We start from the raw sequence: 18,155 nt of genomic DNA on the forward strand, positions 1-18,155 counted from the left end.
GCATGTCCCACGCTTTCGAACTGAAAAAGGGAAGCAGGCATTCAGTGTTTTGCCCCACAGCGTGGAATCAGTTGCAGTCTGAACTTAAGATGTCGGAAATTATTCACTGGACTTATTTCGATCAGTTTAAAGATAGGCAACAAGATTCTATGAAACAGTGTCATTGTTTTAAATTGTTTTTATTGTTTTATACTTGTGCATATGTATTAATTGTTTTTATCTTGTAACCAGGTTGCTATGTATTGCAAATTTTTTGCCCTGGTCCCTCTTGAAAATGAGATTTGGATCTCAACGGGGTTTACCTGGTTAAATAAAGGAATAATAATAAAAAATAAAATTAGAAAATGTGTCAAATAGAGCCAGGAAACGTAATGTACCTGACTAAATGGAAACGAAGTACATTATAGATGGTGTGTTGTAAGTAGAACAATGGAAAAACATGGTGTTTGGGTTGGAAACAAGCGCTAGGTTAAAAACTGGTACCAGACAACAAGAAATTATTGGTTGTTGCTAGATCCTAATATAAGTTTGAGATATCTCTTTTTAAATGTGCACATGTTATTTAAAACATGTTCCTGCATGTTGGAAAAAGTCATTATCTAAGGTTATTTAAATTATGAGTTTATATGTTTTCATATTATTATTCTTTTATGTTTCTTCTTTGGACCCTTTTCTTTTATGACACATTATTAACTGTTCTTCGGATGTTTGCTTGAAGATTAGAAACGCTACACACTCTTCTTGTTTTATCAATGTTTGTTTGGAGATTAGAAATGCTCACTTACTCTTCTGGTGTTATCAAACTATCTGTCATAGACGAGTCAGCTTTGTGCCTTGTAAGAGCATCCTAGAACATCCTGTGGCAGAGTTCTCTGAAGAAACTATCTGGGTGACTATGTAAAGCAACCCAACCCTCTTTTCCTTGACATGACAATAAAAAGCAGCTGAGAGGTGAGAACCGGTGGAGTTGATCCCAGACAGTTGTTTGACTGCGGTTCTCCGTGTCTGGCTCCTCTCCCCTCTTCTGCAGAAGAGTAACTTGTGTCTCTGGTTGATTCCTTGCAGATTGGGAACCAAAATAGAGCCAACATCTTGGGGGCTCGTCCAGGATCCCAACATACCTGCTCGCTGACGGAGGGAGTAGGACGCGCTGAAATCTGCCATCTGAAAGTCCCAGGGGGTAACTTCCTCGCTGGGCCAGCATCTTAGGTCACCTCCTTCCGGCAACGGCAGATTGACGGGATCCAAACCGGGACAGAGCAGGGATCAACCAAGTAAGTGAATGGTACGGGAGGTTTGAGTCCACCGTTTAAACATCAAGGGAAAGCAATTATCTAAAAAGGTAGATAGTGGGTATTTTTACTCTCTTTCACCTTTAAGAAAAGAAAGCAACTATCTAAAAAGGTAGATAGTGGGTATTTTTACTCTTTTTTCACCTTTAAGTAAAGAAAGCAACTATCTAAAAAGGTAGATAGTGGGTATTTTTACTCTCTTTCACCTTTAAGAAAAGAAAGCAACTATCTAAAAAGGTAGATAGTGGGTATTTTTACTCTTTTTTCACCTTTAAGTAAAGAAAGCAACTATCTAAAAGGTAGATAGTGGGTATTTTTACTCCTTTTTCACCTTTAAGTAAAGAAAGCAACTATCTAAACAGTAGATAGTGGGTATTTTTACTCTCTTTTCACCTTTAGGAAAAGACAGCAACTATCTAAAAGCTAGATAGTGGGTATTTTTACTCTCTTTTCACCTTTAGGAAAAGACAGCAACTATCTAAAAGCTAGATAGTGGGTATTTTTACTCTCTTTTCACCTTTAAGAAAAGACAGCAACTATCTAAAAGGTAGATAGTGGGTATTTTTACTCTTTCTTCACCTTCAAGTAAAGAAAGCAACTATCTGAAAAGTAGATAGTGGGTATTTTTACTCTTTCTTCACCTTCAAGTAAAAAAAGCAACTATCTAAAAAGGTAGATAGTGGGTATTTTTACTCTCTTTTCACCTTTAAGAAAAGACAGCAATTATCTAAAAGGTAGATAGTGGGTATTTTTACTCTTTTTTCACCTTGTGAAGTAAAAATTGTTTTATTATTTCCTTTAACAATTTTATTTAATTCTTTTACTCATTTAACCACATTAGTTTTGTTCAACCTGTATGAAGACTAGAGAATCTCTCCGGAACCAGTTAGATAGGTTTCTTGTTGACCTCTCCCTGCAGCAATTGCAGCAGGCTGCTAGTGACAGCAAGGCACCAGAATTTGTTAACAGAAAAGAACAGACAGTTTAGATAGAAGTTCTGAGGCTTAAGTAGTTTCTCTATGGAAAATCACCAGCTCAGAGTTTCAAGAGTTTGATGCACCTGCTGGATATTCCGGTTTGACAATGTTGTTGTTATGCAAAATTGTTCCATTATCAAACCTGATTTTTTTGGAAACTCACATATTTGAACAAGAAGATGTTTATCATCCAAGGAGTTAACTGACCCTCCAGTGTGATTAAGTGGCTTGTATATTGTTCAACTGAAACTGGAATGACTACATTGTGTAACTTATGTTGTGTAACATGAGTTACACAATGCAGCAAGCTATTGTGAGAGCTTGCAGCTCCAAATCAGAACTCAGAGCAGCTTGCTGCTGTGTTTGTTCTCCGTCTGCAGACGAAATAAAGCTTTGCTCTTTGCCATTTGCCAAAGTCTCAGCCTGATCTGTTATTACACAAGATTTTTGTCCACAACCTTTAAGTAAAGAAAGCAACTGGTTAAGTATTGGAACCACGAAGGGAAAGAATTGAAAGCTATGAAGGGAAATATTTAAAAGGGTGAAGCCTAAAAGCAGTGGGAGAGTGGGTGATGGCTTGTTGTCGTCAATGCTCCACTCAATTAACCGTTGAGTCGAAGTGAGAATTGCCACAATAAGAACTTGACCGTCACCCTGCTCTCCATATTCCCGTTCCGTATAGACCACCCGAGGTGTGTAAGGAACGGGGCTAAAACACTGAAAAATGGGTTCTTCACAAGGCAAGTAGGGAGGTCTTAAGGAGTATGGTGTAACTGGCGTGTTGAAAATAGGACAATGGAAAAACGTGGTGTGTAGGTTGAAAACAAGCGCTAGTTCAAAGACTGGTACCAGACAACAGAAAAAATTAAAAGTGCTTGAGGTTGCACGTAGCTGGCTAACACAAGCACAAAATAAACAAACTGCGAGCGCTAAAAATACATCAGATCAAAAAACAGAAGCTATGTTTGTCAGATCGGAAGATAACGAAACTCAACCCCGAACTCGAGCGCGTGTGCAACGACCCCCACCCCCAACCTCTGACTTAGACCCAAGCGAGGACGCTCCCGAAGCATCAGGGGGTGTGCCAACAGGCCGGCCTGCCAAAAAAGAAAAAAAAACAAGCAACACAAGGCCCGTCTCATGAATTTGGCCAAGCCTTGCAATTTTCCTTAGGGAAAGACTGGGCAAAAGTCCGGGGCAATTATACTGGACACTCCTCCCCTGACCCAACGAATGTACTCCCACACCAGGGTCCCAGTTGTAGTGAACAACAAAATCAGTGGGATGGATTACAACAAAGGGTTAAGGAAGTCTATGCTAGACACACGGATTATTCCCACCTTAGATCAGTAAAACAAAAGTCCGGGGAGGATGTAGATGATTTCAAACTCCGCTTTGAAAAAGAAATATTGATTCCACAGCGACATCCCATATGATGACCGAAATAACTCCCCTTACCAGCAAAAACTTAAAAATATGCTAATGTCAGGTTTCCACCCATCTATTACTAAATGGATCAGAAAACATCTAGTGGCCTTTAATACCTCCACCGTTCAGGAGCTAATGGAATATGCACGTCACGCTGAGAAACATGCAACAAAGGGAGGAGAAAGTGCAAGTGGACACAGCCTGTGCAGTGGGCTGACACGCAGCTCACTGCCTGGCTGGCTAAAGTGGCTAAAACTATACAATAACGAGAGAAAAGATATAAAAAATTAAGGCAGGACAAAGTATTACAAGCTAGGATCAACTGTATTACATTAGTCACACAACAATTCAGAACCCCAACCAAGACAAGGACACAAGCTGGGTTCAGGGCCTGATGGAATTGGCTACCTGACCTTTGACCCCAAATATCCTATCATATGCTATCCTTGCAAGGTTGATGAAGATCAGATTTTGATGAAGTGGGTTTTCTGTTATATTTTGTTTGTTGAATGTTTTGTTTTGTGTTCCCTTCTTATATAAGTTTAACTTAAGTAGGTTTAGTCCAGATACAAATTTCTGAATGTTGAACTTCCTTCCTGCTGCAGGAGCACAGAGACATTTTATCATAGATACATAGACGGATAGATTTCCAGGAGTCTGAAACATGTCTCTGCTCCTTCCTGCGGATGTGAAATGAAGATCATTTTCTCCTGGTTCCTTCAGACTGCAGTCTCCTCCTCTAAGCTGCCTTCAGCTCTGGATCCTTCATCATGATGGTTGTTTTCTGGTCCAGACTTCTGGTTTCTCCTGGCCTGGAAACAGAGGATGGTTCAGCTTCAATGCAAGAACTTTCCCAACTGAACACATCATGCATGATACATGCAGTACCTTAAAGTAGAGGAGCAGGACTGATCCCAGCAAACCCAGCAGGACGACAACCAGTCTGATGATCAAAGCAGTGGGAGAGGCTGAAACTGAATGAAACAGATTCAGGATCAGCTTTCATCAGATGAGTCCAGCTAGAAAATAATCATATAGACCCTTGTTTTCATGCTGCCTGTAGATCTGATCATGAACATTAATATCATCAATCCTCCTCTCTGACCTCATGAATGAGGCAGACAGCTGTTACATGTTACATGTTTTACAGCGGTTACATGTTTTACAGTCATCTGAAGTCATCTCGGTGGTTTCCAGGCAGTCAACAATTGCCTCTAATAAGCTAAAGTACCTCTCTTATGAAAGTTGGTCCACATGGGAGGGCGAGCTCACAAAGGTGTAGTGTTTTTATTTTTACAGCAAAAATTTACAATTGGCAGGAGAGAATTGGCCCCAGCTCAACTGCCAAGGGATGAAATGTCCACTGAGACTCCAAGATGGGATCAAAAATGATAAAATCGATGTAATGCTATCCTTACGTTACACTCAAAAAACAGCCCAACGCCACATCAGTTACTTTAAGACCACATTCAGGTACAATAGCAAAACAAAAATCTGGCAGTGGACGGTAAAAGAAAAGAAACAGAAGATGGCCAATTAGGGGAAATCTGTCTTAAAAAAAAAAAAAAGAAAGAAACAATAGGATATTAAGAGAAAGGCATGACAGATGGCAAAGTTCACCTGAAGCAGAACTTTTCCTCATGGACTCCATGACATTGCCTGAGACAGTGAGGTTGAGAGGCTGGCTGATAGAGGAGAAGTTATAGGAGAAAACGTAGACGTGGTAAACGCAGCGGTAGGTTCCTTGGTGGGCGTGGCCAGCAGCAGAGAACAGGAAGAGGGCGGAGTGATTAACAGCTGGCAGGGTCTGGTTCTGAGTGTAGTTAGAGGTGCTGAAGATGAGCTGGAAGGAGCCGCCTTCATACTGAGGTCTGATGGAGCACATGATGCTGAAATGTGAGCCAATGAGGAGCTCAGACCCCTGCTTTCTGCCTGTGGAGACCCCGTCAGTGGAGGAAGAGAGGAAGATGAGCGGCTCAACCAGCAGACCTGGGAACGCAGAGGAAACACAGAGACAACTGGATCTAATCTGAGGTGGAAAACAAGATGGCATGAATGAGAAAGAGACAGGAGCTGATCACAGACTGGTTGCCATGGTTACTAGCATGTTTAAACATGATTACTAGCACCATTATGATAGATCTATAGTCTGTCAGTAATATTTAAACCAGTTTTAGTTTCTTTCTCCTCGCGGTTTCAGGTTCTTAGTTAAAGGTGACGGTTTCTCTGCAGACATCTGGAACCTGATGGAAGAAACATTTTAAAAGAAATAAATATGAGAGTTCAGAGTTACCTGAGCAGATGATCTCATGGCTCTGATCACTCGTTTTAGCCTCAGGTAAACAGTTCTTTAATGCAGATCCTGACTGCAAACAGTAAGACCTGATCCTCCAAACTGGTCTCTCTGAAGCTTCCTTTGACTTTCTTGCTGAAACAGCAGAACCACAGTCCAGTCCAGCACAAACTGCAGCAACTGAGTTCTTGTCCCAGTAACTATCCATAACAGCCACTGGTCTCCACTCTTCTTGATGTAACATCTCCAGTCTCCCGGCACATCGGCTGGCCTCTCCCACCAACCTGATGTTGTCTTGATCTGAGCAGAGACAGAGAGTTCATTAATGAAGGAAGTGAAGCAGTGAACAGCAGCAGGTCTGCAGATCCTCCTCTACCTGAACAGGTGAGTCCAACAGCTTGACCAGGTGAGCAGCTGTTTCTACCTGAACTTTTCCTGCTGCTGCACTTCAGCAGAGCAGACTCACTGCCTTCACACAGGAACTCTCTGCTCCCCACTGGAGCCTCTGCTTCTCCATAGAGCGCCCCCTGGTGGACTGAAGGAGGCCCACAGCTAATCTCCCTGCAGACCACCTCTGCATCCTGCAGGTCAAAGTCTTTTTCACACACTGAGGACCACGACTGGTCGGTCTTCACCTCCAGTCTGCCTGAGCACCGGTTGGTCCCTTGAACCAGCCTGACTGAGTCTGTGGATGCAGAAAGAAAAAAGGTTTAAAATATTTCAGAACTTTATTTTTATAGATACACATGGAAACATCTCTGAGTTTGATAAAAATAAAGGCCAAGAAAACCAAACTAGAAAAACTCAGAGCATCAAAGGTGAAGTGAAACCGACTGTACCTGGAATTTTTTTAATATAATTTATTTTTGAGGTATTGAGAAGATGACAAAAGCACAATTTCAGTCTGTGATCAGATTCAAAATTCATTTTATTTACATTTCTATTTACAAAAACAAATTAAAAATATGGAACATGGGGTTTTTATTTTGGAGAGACATTACTTTTATCTGTATAACTCAGTAAATTATATAGTAAAGAGACACTTCCTGAAGGATGAAGTGTTTTTTTTTTTAATTCTCAACAATCTAGTATTCTTGCATATTGTGTTTGGTTGACATAGGAAACCCATTTGGACCACAAGATAATGAACTTGTTCAGTTGAAAAAGAATTAGAAATGTTAATCTTTCCATCTGATAGATTTCATTAACACACTCTATCAGTTCTTCTATAGTGGGAGGTTCAGGGAGGATCCAGCGTCTGGTGACAGTTTGTTTACAGGCTGTGATTAGTATTTGAAACAGATAGTTTATGTTGTCAGGTAGGCATTCTGTGTCACCTCCAATAAAAATAGTAAATTTAAAAGGTATTTTTATTTTCAATATTTTTGAGTATTTCTATCCAATAATGTCTTATAATTGTACAGTCCCAAAATATATGCCAGTGGTCGGGTTCTGTGTTTCCACATTGCCTCCAGCACTCAGGCTGCCCCCTGGTTTGAGAGATTTTCTGTTTCGGTGTTATAAAACAGTGAATGTAAGCATTTCCAGTTAAATTCTCTCCATGAGTACAAATTGGTACATCTCCAAACTGTCATGCAGTAACTAGGCCATTTTTCTTCTGGGATTTTCATTTTAATTTCCTTTTCCCATTTTGTTTTCACATATAAAGTTGAATGTGTTTTTTTACTCTTAAGTCCCTTAAATAACCGTGATATAATACCTTTTTTGGATTATTCCTAATATACCATTAGTATTTCTTTAAGCACTGGTTCCTGTTCATCTATATGTCTGATAGTTTCCCGATTAAGATAATGGCGTACTTGTAGGTATTTATAAAATTCTGTCTTCCCAAGTTATAAATCATTTTAAGTGTTTGAAAGTCTTTTATTTGTCCTTCATCCATTAATGAGAAATGTGTTGTTTTGCCTTTAGATGTTCAACTACAGAATTCTGTATCTGTTTGATTTGGTTTAAAATCAAGATCGTAAGCGTGTCATGTAGTTTATATTCCTGTTTAACATCTGTCCAGATCTTTAATTGGGATCTTATCCAAGGATTTTCATTTTTGAGTTTAATCTGTTCTAAATCTTTATTCCCACAGATTGCCTGTAAGGGGGTGTCTGGAGATAGAGCCAATTCAATATCCTTCCATCGGGCGTTGTAGTTTTTATTACAAAGGTTTATCAGTGGCTTAATTTGTGCAGAATAGAAGTAGTTCTTTAACTGTGGTACATTTCTTTTGAAAGCTGTAGTGTTTTAAATCTAATTCTCTGCGTTTTTCCCCAAGCTATAGAAATCTGGAAAGCATTGTGTCCCACTCTATAAATTGCTTTCTTGTAATTTCTCCCTGTGGGGCTTGAAACAAGAAAATGAATCTTGGTAGTAGGTTCATTTTAACAGATTCAATTCTTTGGGTTAAACCCATGAAGGGTGACAGTCCATCGTTGTATATCCAGTCTAATTTTGGTCAGAAGATCTTAGCTATAGTGGTTGTATCTTTGGGGATCAGAACCCCAAGGTATTTCAATACAGTTTGGTCCCATTAAAGTTTTAGTTCGACCCACAAAGAATTTGGTGGATTATAAGTAAATGTCAATATCTGTGATTTTTTTCACATTCAATTTATATCCTGCAAATTCACCAAAGCTTCTCAAGCTCTCAAATAATGTAGGCAGCGACGTGCTTGGTTCGCTAATTTATAACAACACATCATCTGCAAATAGCGCCACTTTGTGTGCTTCACCAGAAATGTTTATACTCTTGATATTGTCAGTTTGCCTAATTAGTTGGGCGAACGGTTCCATGAAAAGGGCAAATAGTAATGGAGCGAGTCCACATCCTCGTCTCGTTCCATGTTCTAATTCAAAGGTATTTGAAAGATGTCCATTGATTTTTATCTGTGCAATTGGTTTTTGGTATAGTGACCTGATTACGTCAATAAAATTGGAGTGGAAACCAAACTTCTCGAGTTCTTTATATAGAAAGTCCCAGCTTACTGTATCGAGAGCTTCTTCAACGTCGCGGCTGATCACTGCAGCTGGTGTTTGGCAGTTTTGAATGTGGTTCAGGATATGCAGTGTGTGACGGATATAATCATGGGTTTGTCTCTGTGGGGATAAAACCGGTCTGATTGGTCTGAATAAGTTCTGGGAGTATCTCCTGTATTCTCCTTGAGAGAATTGATGTGAATAATTTATAATCAATATTAAGAACAGAGATAGGTCTGTAGGAACTGCAGCTCAGATGGTCCTTTCCTTCTTTTGGAATAACAGATACTGTAGCCTGTTTCCATGTTGGTGGCATTTTACCCTTTTTCAGAGCCATGTTAAACATTTGAAGGAGGAATGGTGATAACTCTGACTTAAATTGCTTTTGGACGGAAATCCGTCCGGACCAGGAGATTTGTTTGTTTAATCTTTGTAATGGCGTAAGAGAGATCCCGCTCTGTGATATTCGCTATTAATCTTTGATTTTGATCACACGACAGAACAGGTAGGTTCAGCTATTCAAGGAATTGTTTAATTTGCTGCGATCTTTTAAGCTTGGTTGTGTGTATAATTGTTTATAGTAAGTTTGAAAAGCTTGTTGGATTTCATTTTATTTATATACGCACCTCTCAGAATTTGGGTCCCTTATTTTATATATTGTGTTTTCTGCTTGTTGGTTTTTTAAATTTTCTCCCAAAGAGTTTTGCTAATTTGGCTCTCGATTCATAATATCTCTGCTTAGTATAAATCATCTTTTTTCGTATTTCTTGTAAATACATTGCATTAAGTTTATTTCTTAATACTTTAAGCTTTATATGATGTTCTGGTTTTAGTTCTTATGTTTTGTATCAACCCTTTTTATTTTGTTGTTTAATTCTGATAGTTTTAATTGGTTTGCTCTCTTTCTTTGGACACAGAAAGATATAATTTTTACCTCCCATAACTGCTTTTAGTGCATCCCAAACTATTTCTGGACTAACCTCTCCGTTATTGTTTTCTTTTAGAAATGTGTTTATGTCAGATTTGATTAGTTTCGTAAATTGGAAGTCATTCAGTCAGACAGTATACTCGTATATAATCTCCATTGTGTACTTTTAGGCTCCTCATCTAATTTTAAAGTTAATAATAGGGGGCATGATCAGAGAGGTCAATGTTGCCAATCTCACAGTTATTAATCTTATGACAATCTCTTTTAACAGTCAAGAAATAACCTATTCTAGAGTATACCATATGTTCATGAGAGGAAATGAGTATAATCGCGGCTTGTTGGATATAAACTCCTACAGATATCTATAACACCATATTCTGATATGGGATTATATTCAGCTATGGATTAAGTCTTATTTCCCAAACTCCTCCACAAATACGTATACCAGTTTATTGTCCCATTAAATCAAGGTGACAGTTTCTCTGCAGACATCTGGAACCTGATGGAAGAAACATTTTAAAGAAATAAATATGAGAGTTCAGAGTTACCTGAGCAGATGAACTCAAGGCTCTGATTATTGTCTCCATCAAAAGGTAAACAGTTCTTTAATGCAGATCCTGATTGGAAACAGTCAGACCTGATCCTCCAAACTGGTCTCACTGAAGCTTCCTCTGAATCTCTTGCTGAAACAGCAGAACCACAGTCCAGTCCAGCACAAACTGCAGCAACTGAGTTCATGTTCCAGTAATGAGACGAAACAGTCAACTGGTCTCCACTCTTCATGATGTATCATCTCCAGTCTCCCAGCACATCGGCTGGCCTCTCCCACCAACCTGATGTTGTCTTGATCTGAGCAGAGACAGAGAGTTCATTAATGAAGGAAGTGAAGCAGTGAACAGCAGCAGGTCTGCAGATCCTCCTCTACCTGAACAGGTGAGTCCAACAGCTTGACCAGGTGAGCAGCTTGTTTCTACCTGAACTCTCCTGCTGCTGCAGTTCAGCAGAGCAGACTCACTGCCTTCACACAGGAAACTCTCTGCTCCCCACTGGAGCCTCTGCTTCTCCATAGAGCGCCCCCTGGTGGACTGAAGGAGGCCACAGCCAATCTCCCTGCAGACCACCTCTGCATAATGCAGGGTCAAAGTCTTTTTCACCACACTGAGGACCACGACTGGTCGGTCTTCACCTCCAGTCTGCCTGAGCACCGGTTGGTCCCTTGAACCAGCCTGACTGAGTCTGTGGATGCAGAAAGAAAAAAGTTTAAAATATTTCAGAACTTTATTTTTCTAGATCCACATGGAAACATCTCTGAGTTTGATAAAAATAAAGGCCAAGAAACCAAACTAGAAAATCTCAGAGCATCAAAGGTGAAGTGAAACCGACTGTACCTGGAATTTTATCATTCATTTTTATTTCTGCTGAATTTATCATATTTTTTGGGACATAAACATGTTAATAAACTCAATAAATGTAAAGCAAACTTTACAATCTGGTATTGTTTGTATTCAGTTGAATTAAAAATAATTTTGGCAAAATGGCTGAACAGCGCCCCCTAGATCAGCCAGGCCAACAACCATAACAAACAAAAGGTTTTCCTGCTATTTTTCTCTAAAAAACAGGAAGTCCACCATTTGGGAACAAAAGTTAATTTCGTTAATTTTCATGTTTTGAAAATGTCTGATTTCCTTGAACTCCTCCTGGGATTTTGATGCATCGACTTCAAAGCAGCAGAGATTAAAAGTTATTAAAATGATGAGTTTTTGTTTATCTATGTGGCTAAACTGAAAACTTTATCTGGATATTTAAATTATTTTAGTTTCCCTCTTCTCAAGGTTTCAGGTTCTTAGTTAAAGGTGACGGTTTCTCTGCAGACATCTGGAACCTGATGGAAGAAAACATTTTAAAAGTAATAAATATGAGAGTTCAGAGTTACCTGAGCAGATGAACTCAAGGCTCTGATCACTGTTTCCATCAGAAGGGACACAGTAATTTTAATGCAGATCCTGACTGCAAACAGTAAGACCTGATCCTCTCAAACTTTTCCCTTTGAAGCTTTATTTGACTTTCTTGCTGAAACAGCAGAACCACAGTCCAGTCCAGCACAAACTGCAGCAACTGAGTTCATGTCCCAGTAATGAGACCAAACAGCCACTGGTCTCCACTCTTCTTGATGTAACATCTCCAGTCTCCCGGCACATCGGCTGGCCTCTCCCACCAACCTGATGTTTGTCTTGATCTGAGCAGAGGACAGAGAGTTCATATAGGAAGGAAGTGAAGCAGTGAACAGCAGCAGGTCTACAGATCCTCCTCTACCTGAACAGGTGAGTCAACAGCTTGACCAGGTGAGCAGCTGTTTTCTACCTGAACTCTTCCTGCTGCTGCAGTTCAGCAGAGCAGACTCACTGCCTTCACACAGGAACTCTCTGCTCCCCACTGGAGCCTCTGCTTCTCCATAGAGCGCCCCCTGGTGGGCTGAAGGAGGCCCACCAGCCAATCTCCCTGCAGACCACCTCTGCATCCTGCATGGTCAAAGCCTTTTTCACACACTGAGGACCACGACTGGTTGGTCTTCACCTCCAGTCTGCCTGAGCACCGGTTGGTCCCTTGAACCAGCCTGACTGAGTCTGTGGATGCAGAAATAAAAATTTTTTAAAATATTTCAGAACTTTAATTTTCTAGATCCACATGGAACATCTCTGAGTTTGATAAAAAAATAAAGGTCAAGAAAACCAAACTAGAAAATCTCAGAGCATCAAAGGTGAAGTGAAACCGACTGTAACCTGGAATTTTATCATTCATTTTTATTTCTGCTGAATTTATCATATTTTTGGGACATAAACATGTTAATAAACTCAATAAATGTAAAGCAAACTTCACAATCTGGTATTGTTTGTATTTCAGTTGATTTAAAATAAATTTGGCAAAATGGCTGACACGCGCCCCCTAGTTCATCCAGGCCAACAACCATAACAAACAAAAGGTTTTCCTGCTATTTTCTCTAAAAACAGGAAGTCCACCATTTGGGAACAAAGTTAATTTCTGTTAATTTTCAGGTTTTGAAAATGTCTGATTTCCTTGAACTCCTCTTGGGATTTGATGCATCGACTTCAAAGCAGCAGAGATTAAAAGTTATTAAAATGATGAGTTTTTGTTATCTATGTGGCTAAACTGAAAACTTTATCTGGATAATTTAAATTATTTTAGTTTTCTTCTCCTCAAGGTTTCAGGTTCTTAGTTAAAGGTGACGGTTTCTCTGCAGACATCTGGAACCTGATGGAAAGAAACATTTTAAAAGAAATAATATGAGAGTTCAGAGTTACCTGAGCAGATGAACTCAAGGCTCTGATCACTGTTTCCATCATAAGGTAAACAGTTCTTTAATGCAGATCCTGACTGGAAACAGTCAGAACTGATCATCCAAACTGGTCTCCTTGAAGCTTCCTTTGAATCTCTTGCTGAAACAGCAGAACCACAGTCCAGTTCAGCACAAACTGCAGCAACTGAGTTTTTGTCCCAGTAACTATCCCAAACATCCACTGGTCTCCACTCTTTTTGATGTATACATCTCCAGTCCTCCCGGCACATCGGCTGGCCTCTCCCACCAACCTGATGTTGTCTTGATCTGAGCAGAGACAGAGAGTTCATTAATGAAGGAAGTGAAGCAGTGAACAGCAGCAGGTCTGCAGATCCTCCTCTACCTGAACAGGTGAGTCCAACAGCTTGACCAGGTGAGCAGCTGTTTCTACCTGAACTCTTCCTGCTGCTGCACTTCAGCAGAGCAGACTCACTGCCTTCACACAGGAACTCTCTGCTCCCCACTGGAGCCTCTGCTTCTCCATAGAGCGCCCCCTGGTGGACTGAAGGAGGCCCACAGCCAATCTCCCTGCAGACCACCTCTGCATCCTGCAGGTCAAAGCCTTTTTCACACACTGAGGACCACGACTGGTTGGTCTTCACCTCCAGTCTGCCTGAGCACCGGTTGGTCCCTTGAACCAGCCTGACTGAGTCTGTGGATGCAGAAAGAAAAAAGGTTTAAAATATTTCAGAACTTTATTTTTATAGATCCACATGGAAACATCTCTGAGTTTGATAAAAATAAAGGCCAAGAAAACCAAAGTAGAAAAACTCAGAGCATCAAAGGTGAAGTGAAAACCGACTGTACCTGGAATTTTATCATTCATTTTATTTCTGCTGAATTTTATCATATTTTTGGGGACATAAACATGTTAATAAACTCACTAAATGTAAAGTAAACTTCACAATCTGGAAGTGTTTGTATTTCAGTTGAATTAAAAATAAATGTGGAAATACGGCTGAACAGCGCCCCCTAGTTCAGCCAGGCCAACAACCATAACAAACAAAAGGTTTTCCTGCTATTTTCTCTAAAAACAGGAAGTCCACCATTTTGTATCAAAGCTAATTTTCTGTAGATTTTCAGGTTTTGAAAATGTCTGATTTCCTTGAACTCCTCCTGGGATTTTGATGCATCGACTTCAAAGCAGCAGAGATTAAAAGTTATTAAAATGATGAGTTTTTGTTCTTCTATGTGGCTAAACTGAAAACTTTATCTGGATATTTAAATTATTTTAATTTCTCTCTCCTCAAGGTTTCAGGTTCTTAGTTAAAGGTGACGGTTTCTCTGCAGACATCTGGAACCTGATGGAAGAAACATTTTAAAAGAAATAAATATGAGAGTTCAGAGTTACCTGAGCAGATGAACTCATGGCTCTGATCACTGTTTCCATCATAAGGTAAACAGTTCTTTAATGCAGATCCTGACTGCAAACAGCCAGACCTGATCCTCCAAACTGGTCTCCATGAAGCTTCCTCTGAATTTCTTACTGAAACAGCAGAACCACAGTCCAGTTTAGCACAAACTGCAGCAACTGAGTTCATGTCCCAGTAATGAGACCAAACAGCCACTGGTCTCCACTCTTCTTGATGTAACATCTCCAGTCTCCCGGCACATCGGCTGGCCTCTCCCACCAACCTGATGTTGTCTTGATGTGAGCAGAGACAGAGAGTTCATTAATGAAGGAAGTGAAGCAGTGAACAGCAGCAGGTCTGCAGATCCTCCTCTACCTGAACAGGTGAGTCCAACAGCTTGACCAGGTGAGCAGCTGTTTCTACCTGAACTCTTCCTGCTGCTGCAGTTCAGCAGAGCAGACTCACTGCCTTCACACAGGAACTCTCTGCTCCCCACTGGAGCCTCTGCTTCTCCATAGAGCGCCCCCTGGTGGACTGAAGGAGGCCCACAGCCAATCTCCCTGCAGACCACCTCTGCATCCTGCAGGTCAAAGTCTTTTCACACACTGAGGACCACGACTGGTTAGTCTTCACCTCCAGTCTGCCTGAGCACCGGTTGGTCCCTTGAACCAGCCTGACTGAGTCTGTGGATGCAGAAAGAAAAAAGTTTCTTCAACATTTTCACTGAATTTGGTTCCAGTTTGTTCAGCAAAGCTCCAATACAGAGCAGACTCTGTGTGGAGGAAACCAACCAACTAGTGGAGAACGGGTGGAGAGGGGAGCTGGGCAGAGTTTTGTTATTTTTAAATCTACTGTTTAATATTCTTTGCACTTTTAGCATCTGCTTATACTGCAGGCCGGCCCTGGAGATGGGTGGGAAAAAAAACTTAAGACAAACAGAGAAAATTACACTACAACATCACAAAGAACCTATGAATTATCAATTAATTAATATTTCATCCTTGTCTTCTACAAAGCAAATGTGAGGACAGATTTAATCACAGAATAATAGAAAACTATCATCTTTTTACACTTTAAACTTAATTTGTGGAGGAAGTTCAATATTTGATCAGCTTCTTCTCAATGACATTGAGGTTTTTATAACCCAGAATCTGCTCCACTGGTTCCCCTTTAATCTAATCAAACTTCATTAAATCACTAACCTGGTAAAAACCAGCCACTCTGTAACTACACTTTGATTCATCCAGAGAGTCTGGACTGTGTTGAGCTTTTAAATTTCACCCAGTTGCTAACGTTTGTCCATGACATGCAATGCACCAGATCCACACTAAGAAGTTTACTGGAAGTTTCCTGGGCTGTAAACATGTAGAAAAAATCAATTACCAAGCACTGTTAGATGGAATCACTCAATCAGGTTTACTAGCATATTGTGCACAATACAGAGAACATATAAGAGGATCAATAGTGAAACATTTCTGATTGAAAACTCTTTCAGGCAGAGACAGCAGGAGTTTTATACCAAGGCTGAGGGAGAGACGCTCTGGTTCTCATGCAGCTGCAGGAAAACATCTCCCAACCTTGTGCTTGCAACCCAAACAGCTTCATTTGGTGAGAATCACTAGCATTTAGAATGAAGACAATACAACCAGCAGATATTACCTTACAATAATTTGTCCACCACAAAACAGAGAAGAGCCGTTAAAGTTAATTCAATATTTGGAAGTGTGGCCACCATGGACTGAACTTCCTCCACTGCATTGCTAAAACGACAGAGACTATGTTTCTAAAATAACAGAAAATAAATCATCGTTCAAACTTCTCCTTCTGTTCGCTGATTGGTCCGGTAGAAAATCTACCAGAGTGAATCCAGGTGAAGTGGAAGAAGCCCAGACTGAGCTGGAAGTGAGATTTTTTTTAAAGTGGAGTTGGAAGCAGAACAGGAAGGCAATGGCCAGGATATGAAATCACCTGAACAGACGATCTCTACATTGTCGTCCTTATCTCTTTGTAACGACACCACAGATCCACAGTGGAGCTGTCTGCAAGCTGCAGCTGCTGATGTAAAGTCCCAGTACCAGTACCAATCTTTCACTGGTTTCCAGTCTCCCAGATTCTTCTTCTCCAGTCTGCCAACACAGCGACTCCTTCCTGCTACCAGTCTGAGTTCATCAGACAGCGCTGGAAGAAACAACATTTCCATGTTGGGTTACAAAAAGCAAAGACAGATTAGGATGTGTTGACAGGATCCTGTTGATCGTGTTTATTTGATCTTCTCTTGTTTCTTCCTCCTGTTAGAGGCAGAGCTATCATGGATGGTTCTGATCAAAGCATCTTTATGTTGGAATGGCCTAGTTAAAGCCCAGACCTAAATGTTATTTACACTCTGTAGTAAGACCTGAAATGTTTCTTATTATTCACCTTTTCTACCCATTTATATTTTATGTCTTTACTGAAACCAACCAAAGTCAAATTCATTGTTTTTGTGTAAAAAGTTGTCAAATCCAACAGATTCTGATTCTGAATGCAGAGCAATCAGAATCAGAGCAGCTCATCTAACCTTGTAGATGAGCTGGTAGATAACTTCCATCGTAAAATTTCAGATGTCATTGATTTCTTTGCCTAAATTAAAGTGAAGGTCGTGTCTGGTAGGAACAAACCTCCATGGAAAAATGTCAAACATTTAGATCTGCAAGACAATTTAGCCGTAGGGCCGAACGTAAATGGAGTAAAACTCAACTTTGTTTATTAAGAAATCTATTAAGAAAGACTGTGAAGCTATCATTCCACACTAAAACATGCAAAGGAAACATTCTTTGCAGAAATCATAAACAAAAACATGAACAATGATTGAGCTTTATTTGCCACAGTTGACAGGCTGACAAACCACCTGACCTGCAATCAAACTCGGCCTGCAATGAATTTGCCAAATACGCTGCAGAGAAAATTAAAAATATTAGAGGGTCAACATTCACTGCCACACAAATCTAATATGGATGCTATGCCCAAAGATAATAACACCCACAACTTTTTCAGAAAGTCCTGCCTGTCATTTCATCTGATCTGATTCAAATATTAAACTCTTTGCTCTCATCAGGTTTTTTCCCCCAGCAGTTTTCAAACCACTGATATAAAAAATAAAACGATCTGAACAAATCATTACTGCAGAATTACAGGCCGATCTCCAACCTTTCATCATCAGCTAAATTATTGAAAAGCTGTTTCAACAATTAACTCTGCAAAACAACCGAAACTCTGAGTTCCTTTAAATCTGGACTAAAAACCCAGCTGGTCAGATTTGCTTTAGAAACATAATAAATGAAACACTGAACAACATTTTGATGTGTAACGACGACACTTTGACAAAATGTACTGTTTACTGGTTTACTGTGTGGTGTCTTTAGGACTTTTTGTGTTTTTATGACGTAAAGCACTTTGAACCGCCTTGGTGCTGAAATGTGCTTTACAAATAAACTGATCGATTGGTTGATTGATTCTAATCTGCAGCAGGCGAGTTCCACATCCTGCCTGAGACACTCCCACGTC

The 18,155-nt window shown here is 40.1% G+C and overlaps 1 protein-coding gene across 1 annotated transcript in view; it reads right to left on the reverse strand.

Annotated features, from left to right (window-relative positions):
• Positions 1 to 4,002: 4,002 nt before the first annotated feature.
• The window catches only part of LOC116707934 (uncharacterized), an 18,122-nt gene continuing 3,969 nt past the window's right edge, over positions 4,003 to 18,155 (reverse strand). Inside the window, 7 exon segments of the mRNA XM_032545641.1 lie at positions 4,003 to 4,509; positions 4,586 to 4,671; positions 5,318 to 5,686; positions 14,612 to 14,905; positions 14,988 to 15,209; positions 15,212 to 15,295; positions 16,581 to 16,790. Of these exon segments, the coding sequence (XP_032401532.1) occupies positions 4,417 to 4,509; positions 4,586 to 4,671; positions 5,318 to 5,686; positions 14,612 to 14,905; positions 14,988 to 15,209; positions 15,212 to 15,295; positions 16,581 to 16,790 (1,358 nt within the window). The 3' untranslated portion in view covers positions 4,003 to 4,416.

The sequence above is a fragment of the Xiphophorus hellerii genome, chromosome 18, assembly GCF_003331165.1.
Source record: "Xiphophorus hellerii strain 12219 chromosome 18, Xiphophorus_hellerii-4.1, whole genome shotgun sequence".
In the NCBI taxonomy this organism is placed as follows: domain Eukaryota; kingdom Metazoa; phylum Chordata; class Actinopteri; order Cyprinodontiformes; family Poeciliidae; genus Xiphophorus; species Xiphophorus hellerii.